This window comes from Poecilia reticulata, chromosome 17 (assembly GCF_904066995.2).
Source record: "Poecilia reticulata chromosome 17, P_reticulata-male-v2, whole genome shotgun sequence".
NCBI classification, from domain to species: Eukaryota; Metazoa; Chordata; class Actinopteri; order Cyprinodontiformes; family Poeciliidae; genus Poecilia; species Poecilia reticulata.
In genome coordinates this window covers 3,067,857-3,078,114 of record NC_088846.1, presented here as the reverse complement: position 1 = coordinate 3,078,114, position 10,258 = coordinate 3,067,857, and the positions used below count along the sequence as shown (strand labels likewise).

The 10,258-nt window shown below is 44.0% G+C and overlaps 1 protein-coding gene across 1 annotated transcript; it reads left to right on the top strand.

Annotated features, from left to right (window-relative positions):
• The first annotated feature begins 2,203 nt into the window (after positions 1-2,203).
• angptl4 (angiopoietin-like 4) lies at positions 2,204-8,407 on the top strand. The gene is made up of 7 exons (XM_008433437.3): positions 2,204-2,798; positions 3,174-3,284; positions 3,375-3,471; positions 6,373-6,486; positions 6,579-6,674; positions 6,855-7,139; positions 7,214-8,407. Exons 1-7 carry the CDS (start codon positions 2,295-2,297, stop codon positions 7,393-7,395), a joined length of 1,389 nt encoding a protein of 462 aa, XP_008431659.1. The 5' UTR covers positions 2,204-2,294; the 3' UTR covers positions 7,396-8,407.
• The last annotated feature ends 1,851 nt before the right edge of the window (positions 8,408-10,258 follow it).

The following is a 10,258-nucleotide window of genomic DNA, read 5'->3' as shown; positions in this document are numbered from 1 at the left end:
CTGGGAGCAGCTGGAGTAGAAGCCCAGACCACAGCGCTCACCTTTCACCCACTTAGTCTGGGCTGCAGGCAGCAGAGGGTTAACAGCTCTCTTTGTGGTCTGATCACACAGACTGAACGCTGGCTGCCAGGCAGAGACTGCCAGACACCGCCTGGCCGCTCTGTCTGCTGTGAACTTTCCCCTAATTCTCACAGTCTGCTTGAAGGTAGGCACCCTGCACCCCCCTCCATATTCCCGCCTCACGTCATCAGAGGGGGATGATAAGGAAACCCTCACATTAACGCCGGGTGGTATGAATACAGAGGACTGTAATATTGTTTGAGTATTTCCAGCTCAAAATCAGTCAGACTTTCCATCGTTTACTGGTTCCAGCTGGAAAAAAGCTGAATTTTCGATCAGAATTTTGTGGCTTATTTCAGATTTTTAAGATTTTTAGGGGGAGGTTTTTTGTAAAGCTTTGACCTGAAATACAGATTTCAGTTGATATAGAAGAACAGCACAGAAAATCCTTTCTCTAGCCTTGTTGTTAAAACCCAATGTGGAACTGAAAAGTCTTGTTTATTTCAGGAACTTCATCACAAAGTGAAACACATCATGTGATTTAAATACAAAAAGATTGGTGTTTGAAAGCCTTTATCTATGATGATTTTCCAAGTACAGTTATGATAACATTTAAAATTTGAATATTACGTCAGACCAATAAAAAAAGATTTTCAATACATACATGTATCCTCAATGAAATGTATGTTTAATATCTGATTACTTAATGGCTGGTTGTCCAGTTTCAAAAAGTTCTTTTAATCTGACAAATGAGCCTCATCAAACAGTTTTTGTTTCTGAAAATGACCGTGTATTAGGAAAAGAAAACTATTAAACAGTTTAGTTTAAACTGACTGCAGCATCTTTTATTAGCAGTAAAAAAAGATTTGAGATTCTCATTCAAGTCTTCCTAAATGCTGCCATCTTTTCTCAAAAGAATAAAGCAGAACAGCTTTGCTAAAATACATTCCCCGTTCCTATTATCTCCTGACAGTCTTGTTTTCTTTAAAATAGCTTATTTTCTTCCTTTATTAATAGTGAATTACTACTTAAAAAGTACTTTAAATTGAATCTTCCTCTCTCAGCATCCGCAACGAAGAGTATCACCTATTGGACATTAGCAGCTGTTTTCTCCTCATATGATGAAAAGCTTACTGTCTCTGTGTTATTTAGTCAGAAAGGAACTGATTCAAAGAGTGTTTCATTTTCAAACACGTTGCTGCTCTCAAGTGAAATTTCCGGATACTCTCCCCACTGCAAGTAACTTCACTGAATCAAGAATCAACAGGTTTTAACCAGAAATGCAGCAGAAACAGACAGAAGCTGTCCTGTTAAAGTTTTGTTGTTCTCATGTTGTTTTCCGTCTTGACATTTGGAGGTGGTGAAGACCAGTAAATACTAGAAATTGTCATCGGAAGTTCTTCTAATGTTTAGATATGCGTACATTACCTACTGGAAATATTAGAGTAATTCCTTGCATGGCTTCTTTTTACTTGTACCCGAGTAGAAATATGCTGAAGTTATGCTTCTGTCCCCTGGAGGTTTCTGATCCTTCACTGTTTCACACTAACTTCATCCTGCTGCCAGCATGCTGGTGTTATTTGAAATAAAGATAAGATGGCAGAAAACGCTTAGATTAGTTATTCTAAATGTTTGTGTTTAACAGACCACAGTTCCCACTTTGAGTCTTAAATCTTCCTCAGGAATGTTCCTGACCAGTTTCAGTTGTGATGTGCGTTTCTCCTCTGGCTCATCTGCTCTTTGTTCCCACATTTGTAAAGCTTTTGGTGAACTACGCCAACATCTACTCCAGCAGGATTTGATCTGGACGGCTCTGTGTCTGGCTCCTGATATGGCTAACACCTCGTTTCACAGTCTCCCTGCTCTGATGAAGGGATCAGAAATGTCACAGATTTCAAACCCAGCTGTGGTGAGGCAACTCTTCTCGCAGGAGGAAGGACAACGGTCTGACATCAGCTGATAAAAGTGATCTTTTGTTATATCATCTCCCTCCCCATGCAGCCTCTGACATCAATGGTTAATATGGAGATGGAGGAGGAACAGAAACCTGAGAGCAGCTGCACCCCTCCCTCTGCCCAGCTGGCCAATGGCAGGCAGCAGCACGGCTTACACCGCAGGGCTGGGAAAGTATAAAACAGCAGAGCTGTGTCTGTTCATCCAGGAGCCTCAGCTCTCCAGTTCAACTCCACAAGTCTTGGCAGGACTCGGTTTGAGGGGTGGAAGCTCCAGCAGCGATGAAGACAATGCTTGCAGCCCTGACACTTTGCCTGGTGGTGCTCATGGCCTCCGCTTTTCCCTTTGAGAGGAAGGGGGTCTCGCCAAGCGCTGCTGCTGCCAAGGAGAAACGTGTGCAGTACGCAGCCCGGGACGACGTTAACATTCTTGCCCACGGCCTGCTGCAGCTGGGCCAGAACCTGAAGGAGCACGTAGACAAAACCAAAGGCCACATGAGGGACGTCTTCACCAAGCTGAAAGCCTTCAACCGCACCACTGCTGAGCTGGGCAAAGAGAGCCAGAGGCAGCAGGTGGAGGGGGAGAGCCTGAGAGCCCGAGCTCGGGACCTGGAGGACAGAGAGGGCCAGCTCCTCAACGTCACGGCCGAGCTGAGGGAGAAGGTGGAGGAGATGCAGCAGGAGAGGAGGACCATGAGCGAGAGGATAAGTCGGCTGGAGGAGAGGGTGGACGGCATGCTGCAGGGACCCGGCAGCAGGAACAGCAGCGATGCACGCAGCATCCAGGTGAGACTGCAGGCCGTCTGGTGAGAAAGGGTCATGGGAGGGTGGACACATGAGGCTTCCTTAGTGTTCAATGATTCCTGCTTGTAGACTCAAATGTGCATTAAAGTGTGCACTTCTGGAATGAACAAACCCAGAGGGAGCAGTGGGTGGGGAGCTGCGTGCAGCATGTGCAGAGAGACTTCAGGGCTGCTAGACAAAGAGACCTGAAGCATCAGATGGTAGAGTGAGGGGCTGCTGGCTGCTGGGACCCTGGAGAGCCTGGCGGGGAAACGGGCTGACCCAGAACCAGCTGGCTGCAAAAGGCAGTTGCATAACCAGGGCTCCATGTGAAACCAGAACCGTCCTCCTGGGTCTTAATGCTGCTTCTTTCCTCAGCTCATGCTGGACTCTCAGAACAGACGCATTGATGATCTGGTGGAGCGCATCAGGCTCCAGCAGGAGAAACTGGACAAGCAGAACGTTCGCATCAGGATGCTGCAGAGCCAGGTGAGCCGCGTTTACAGCCTGGTCGGTTTCATTCTCTGAAAGCTGAGTACAATTCGTTCATGTTTTCTGGGGGCTTCCTATTGTGTTCAGATCCAGCAGCCTGGCCTGAGGCCCTCACCCCGGGGCAGCGGCAGTACCGAGCGCCCCGCGCACAGCGACATAGAGGAGCAGCGCGACTCGCCGCTCGGTAAGTAAAACCCCGCAGCGCCACAAATCCCCCTCCCTTCACACAGATTTAAGTGGGCTGAAGAAAATCTGGTGCCAAAACGTGGCAAACCATCTGCTGGGTGAGGACAGAAAGAAGCTTAAATCACTAACAATTAAAGTCAATCTAATCGCGAGCCCGGAAATGGCAACAGGTGGACTTTCTGACTCACAATCAACTCAACACTGGGGGTTGGTTTCCTTTAACGTTATACACCGGTCTGAACAGAACCTTTTGATCTTGAATTATTCTGTAATGTCACACAAATCATCTGACTTTTTAAAAATATTTTGGCAATTCCGATTTTTTCTTTCTGTTCTGATTAGTTATCTCACGACATTTCACCTCACGGTCATGTAAGAGAAATTTATTATCAAATCTGTACGATTTATTCAGGCAGCTTCAAACTCCAGTCTGATATAGATCTAAATCATTTGGTAGAAAGTTAGCTATCTTTAAAAGCTCAGCCATTTGGATCAAGCATGTGGTGACAGGGGAGAATAACACTTCCTTTCAACACGAAGAAACCTCCAACAGAACTTTATACAGGTTAACTTTTTTTATAGACAACTTGAGCAGATGTGAAAACCAGTTTCTAGAAAGAATGAGTTTAGAAAGAATGATATTGAGTTTAATCAGAGGAGCTCATTTAACCCTGCAGTCTGTGAGAATATCTGCCTTCATCCAGACTCTACTGGGCTGCTGGAAATGGCCAAGCTGGTTTCTAAATATCCACAAGGCTGAGATTGAAGCTGAGATTGCCATCCATGATAAGGGTTAGGTTATGTGTAAAATATATAATTGCTTAAAATAGATCATGTAATGGTGGGGGATGGTGGTGGGCAGGGTGTGAACAATGACACATTCCTCTCTCAAGCAAACAGATCTGAATGAATACATTCTTTTTTTAATTTTTTGTTTGTAGGATGAGCTTGTCAATGGAACAGTTATATCTTGTAATTTGTTCTATTCAACTTCATTTCATTAACATTTACATGTTTAATTTATTGCTAAGAAGGTAAATCTTTTTTAATAGAAAATTTTTAATCTGTTCAAAACTGTAGGCCTCTGCATGTTTTCAACTCTCTGATTTAGACACATGATGAAAAAAATGACTTACTTAGGACCCAAAACAGACGCTCACCTTAGTCTTCAGAGACATATAAGAAAAAAGTCAATTTAAAGCTATTAGAGAGCTATAAAACTTGACTGAAAGTCAAACTGAACTCCTAACTTCTTCTAGATGTGAACTAGGTGAAAGGTGATCTGAGGTCCACCACAGATCCCAGGAATACCACAACACTCTGACATCAGCAGTGCTTTGTGAATGAGGGAAAAAATTGACAAGTTTTCCTGGCAGAGTTCCAGCTGGGAGAAAGTTCAGCGTCTCAGAGAGTATCCTGTCAGGGTCAAGCAGCTTTAGTGGATTACTCAGAGCATGGGAGGCTGCCTCCATCTCAAACACTCTGTTTTCAATGATAACATTTCCCTCTGAGCCAAGGAAGGAGGAGGAGAAAGGGGAAAGGCTGTCTAAATTTATCTGTGAACCTTGCATAGATACCTTCCACATTGTTTGGAAGACACTTGACTGCTCCCACTTTTTATGGCATCAGGCTCAAAAACAAATTTTTTGACGTTCTTCATGACTGAGCAACCTTTCCCCTGCATTCACACTCCCTCACCCCTTACATGCCCCACACCCTGAACAGAAAGAAAACTGTCTCTTCCTTTGGAAGTGTGCCAAAGTTCAGGAGATCCCCCTGACCCACAGTCAGGCAGCAGCCCCCAGAGTTTGTTCCTTTAGAGTAGAGGTCAGAGGTCTATGATCGGCTAGGCAACATTCCGCCAATCACATGCATGATTTTTCACCTTTATTAGAATTTATTAATATATACTCCATTTTCCTACCTGATGCCACTTGAGTAATGGCGAGATGTTGCCTCCTTAGACAAATGACAGCTTGCAGCTCCAGACTCTCTCCCACCCCCGTTTCTAAATGCCTTTCTCCCTTAAGGAAACATCCTCATCCCCCCCAATCCCTACCATCTGATCACTCCCCATGCATGCAGCAGCCATGCACATCTACGTCACCAACTAGCTGCTGTGCACGTGACGGAGGTGTGACAGGTCGCAGACATGGGGAAGGGAGAGGATGAGGAATGTAAAGGATGAATGGTGTGTAACGCTATAGCCTGCAAGGCCAGGCAGCTGTAAAAGAGGGGAATTTTGCTTGGGAACTGGGAGAAAGGTCATGTTTACGACAGACACACACTCTTGTTTTTAATGGCTTTATCAGGTGTAAGTTTGTATCTCCAGACTCGGTGCGATAAGCTGTGCTTTGCTCACTTGGAACGATTAGTTTTATTTGCAAACACTCTGCTCTCCAGCTGAGGGTTTCTTTAAAACAGTCTGACCTATTTCTAAAAGCTCGGCAGAGGAACCTAATCAAATTCATTCTAACAGGGAGTAAGGCTAATTTTGTGACTTGTTCAAGTTCTGGAAACCAGATGACTTAAAAAACTTTCAGTTTAAGCCTATTTTCTGTGGTTTGTCAGGGGGAGTAGAGCCTGCAACAGCTAAATGTGTTGAGCATTGTCAGCATTCCTGGAGAAACTGTAACAGCAAGATCCTGTGTTAGGTCAAGACATCCTGCACAGGTCACCCTCTGAGGTGATAACCTGGAAGAAGCCTAAGACTAAACAACAAGGCAATATTGAACCTGTCAAACAGTTCAGTTTTGCATTTTGTTGGAATCTTTCACGTAACCAGAGAAAAATCTAATGGCATACCAGGCAGCCCAGGCAATAACAAGATAGGTTTCACCAACATCCCTCCCCGTATAAGCATGCTCAATGTTGGATTTCTCCCTCTGTGCTGTTCCAGAAATGGCCACTGACTGTCATGAACTGTTCCTGAGAGGACTGACCACCAGCGGGGTCTACCCCATCCAGCCAACTGACTCTGAGCCCTTTGATGTCTTCTGTGAGATGACAACTGGTGAGCGCAGCAGAACTTCCTCTGAGTGCTAAGTCTGTCTCCTGGCTGATGTAATATTTGTTTGATCAATTTCTCTATGTTTCTCTGCCCAGATGGTGGATGGACAGTCATCCAAAGACGCCAAGATGGCTCCGTGGACTTTGACCAGCTGTGGCAGGCTTACGAAAAAGGCTTTGGCAGCCTGACTGGTAAATACTCTTTGGGGTTTTATACACTTTCACTATCCCGTGTTAGCTGGTCAGTGAGGGGTCAGGATGGTTGCCTTTCAGTTCCTCTGTAAGAAAGATGTGGGAAGTTAAGACAACACATGTCAGGATCATGAGCTTTGGGTTGTTTTGGACTAAGTTTTGTTCTCTGTTCCTGTTCAGGAGAGTTCTGGTTAGGCTTAGAAAACATCCATGCCATCGCCAAAGATGGCAGCTATACCCTCAACATTAAATTCTCAGACTGGGGGGATGACTCGGCATCTGTCAGCTTCCCGTTTGAACTTGGTGGAAAAGAAACCAACTACTCACTCCTAATTCAGGAACCTGGTACCACCGATATGCTGGAGAGTTCCCTGACCACTGACTCAGCTCTCGCTCTGCCGTTCTCAACCCGGGACCAAGACAATGACCGTAAAGGTGACATTAACTGTGCCAAACACCTCTCTGGTAAGTACTGGCACACTGTCCTGTCACACCGACAAGACTGAAGCATGCTAATCAAGCTGATTCTGTTTTTGAAGGTGGTTGGTGGTTCAGCAACTGCGGCCGCTCCAACCTAAATGGGAGATATTTCCAGAGCCCTCCTCCCAAACAGAGACACCAAAGGAAGCAAGGCATTTTCTGGAAAACCTGGAGGGGACGCTACTATCCCCTGAAGTCAAGCATAATGATGATTGCTCCCGCCACCATCAACAAGTCTTAAAGAGCTAAAAGAGGCAAAGAGGGAGAAAGAAGCAGAGTCTTAACTGTCCGTTCTTTATTCTTTGCTGGTTTTTGTGGTAGACATGTTTGTTCTTTGTGAGGGGGAAACCTGACACCAGAGCCACAGTCCTGAAAGCAGAAGGGCAAAGTCAGATGAAAAGAGTTTTCTTGGTCTGTTGTGTGAAAAGACAGATTCTTTATTGCTATGTGAAGCCACAGCCAGTAACTGAGTCTAAAGCCAAATGTGCAGTGGAAAATTTCTGTAATATGTTTTCCCGATGAGGTTTCATCCTGTAGACGCGAGCAAGTCTCGGCCTGTGGACTGGGCTGGGAGTCATCACGCATTTTCCAACAAGCTCTGACGCCTCACTGGGGATTATGTGGCTTCGTGCTGAGGTTTGGCAATTAGCAAACGTGACTGTTGGCATCACATCAGCTGCAGATCTGTTGTTTTTGTGCAGGGCATTTACACTAGTGACATGCTGAGTCAACAAACTCTTAAAACCACATGCTGTGGACCAAATAACCATCTAAAACATAAACAGCAGATTTCAGTATGATGAGGCTGGAGTTTGGTAACAGGGTGAACTGTTGTCATCTAGCTTTACGCTACCTTAGCATCAATATTACTCAACTTTCCTGCCTTTCTTACCACATACTAAATGTTCTATAGTCAGAATCGACTGAAAGGTTTCTTCACTGATATTTTTTTTCTCTGGAGGGTTTGATATTTAGTCATATTGACTAGTTCTTCAATAAATGGCATTGTTTTGTACATATTTGGAAAAAGGTCAGTTTTTTAGTAAGGTATCTGTTTCTTATCTTGGCCAGTTGACTTCAAAGTTTGATGTTTTAAGTATATTTTTCTTATTTAAAAACCATGTATCAATTATGTGCTGCTTTCTGTCTGTCTGTAATTTACATTGAGGTATTTTTGGGGGGGATGTGGGGAGGGCATAGAAGAAAAATGTCCATTTTGGCCACATTGAGCCAATAAAACTGATTTAAATAAATATTTGTTTTGGGTATTTATTCAATATTCATCTCTGTCAACATCATAATGATATTCACGATGCCCAGTCATAGGGGTGTTCCAGCATCTCACAATGCATGATAGACGCATTGTGAGATGCTCACAATGCGTCTCACAAAAAAAAAACACTGGGATTTTCAACCCAGTGTTGAAAATCCTTGGGAGCCACATAAAGTTTAGCAAAAGTCAATGTTTAAAAGTTCAAGTTAAACAAATCTCCAGACTTGTGAATTTTATTTAACTGTTGGGCCAGATTTTAGAAAGACCTAACTGGGGAAATCATCCAGGGCCACGATTTGAATTAATTTTGTTAATTCAAAATTAACAAAATTTGAATTAACAAAATTAATTTATGTTGTACTTCACTATGTGAAGTACAACATACACATACACACACATACATATATACACCTGCATACACATTCACACAGTAGGTTTGTCTATCTTCACAGGAATGTTCCATTGACTTCTATTCATTTCTCATTCATTTCTACAGCCTAACTCTGACACTTACCTTAAACCAAACCTGAACTCAATTCACACCTCAGTCCTAAACCGCCAACCCCAAAACAGCACCACTTCTTATGGGGCCCTCACATGGGAAGACCCAGGACACGCCGGAGGGACTATGTCTCTCGGCTGGCCTGGGAACGCCTTGGGGTTCCCCCGGAGGAGCTGGAAGAAGTGGCTGGGGAGAGGGAAGTCTGGGCCTCCCTTCTGAAGCTGCTGCCCCCGCGACCCGACCCCGGATAAGCGACGGTGATGGATGGATGGATGGATGGATGGATGGATGGATGGATGGATGGATGGATGGATGATGGATGGATGGATGGATGGATGGATGGATGGATGGATGGATGGATGGATGGATGGATGGATGGATGGATCCTAACATGGGCCTTACACTGTATCAAATATATGTTACACACACACACACATCCACCCATATATACATATACACACACCCTGGGGAAAAAATGACCACAGTCCTGCTAACCACTGAAAGACCAGACATAAAGGAAACAAACACTTCCATGTGCCTGACTCTGTACCTGTGGTTCAGCTAAATTTGTCCTTATCAATTCATGTAACATCAATACATTAAATAGCCAGAGGCATTGAACAGCCAACTGATTTATTCTACACTCAATAGTTTATACTAGAAAGACCACAAATATGAATGACTGGCTGTTTCATTCTCGTTTTGGTTTGTTTTTTTTCTTCAACATATGCTTGCATGTCACTCGGCCTCACCTGGCAGGTGTCTTGCATGTTTAGGATCATGTCATTTTACCTGGAAGCAAACTGAAGCTTTAAGGTGTCAGCTTTAATTTTCAGCGCTACACTTTGCACTTCTTTGCCCGGCTTAGTTCATTTGCTTTATCCGCTGTGATCCTCCAGGTCACAGGATCAACCTGTGTCACCGCTCATCCAACCTTAAGATCGAGACGGATCAGGTCTCCATCTTAAAGTTAGAGGGTCCAGCGGATCACTTCAAAATCCATTTATAGCAGCTTCTGTTCTGCTACCTACAATGGTAGTTAGCAGAACTCTATGGAGATCTCGGTGTCATGATCTTAGGATAGATGCTTCAGTTCCGTTATGAATCCATGCTAAGCTAACTAGCATGACTCTCCCTGGATTTGTTGGTCTGGCAGTAATAATTCCTCAGAGCAGATTGGGAAAGTTCATTCATTTCAAATATTTGGTTCAATGTTGGGAATTGACAATTTAATAAGGGTGGTAATTTTTTGTATGTACTTTGTACAGAAATTGTATGATTTGTTGTAAAATTGTAACAGTAAAGATATGTATTGAAAATATGTTTATA

What these genes read in the sequence shown, in the direction of transcription:
- angptl4 (XM_008433437.3), top strand. Translation starts at nt 2,295, where the DNA reads ATGAAGACAATGCTTGCAGCCCTGACACTTTGCCTGGTGGTGCTCATG. An exon ending in AGGCTTTGGCAGCCTGACTG is followed by an intron (nt 6,675 to 6,854) that starts GTAAATACTCTT and finishes GTTCCTGTTCAG; the next exon opens with GAGAGTTCTGGTTAGGCTTA. An exon ending in CTGTGCCAAACACCTCTCTG is followed by an intron (nt 7,140 to 7,213) that starts GTAAGTACTGGC and finishes CTGTTTTTGAAG; the next exon opens with GTGGTTGGTGGTTCAGCAAC.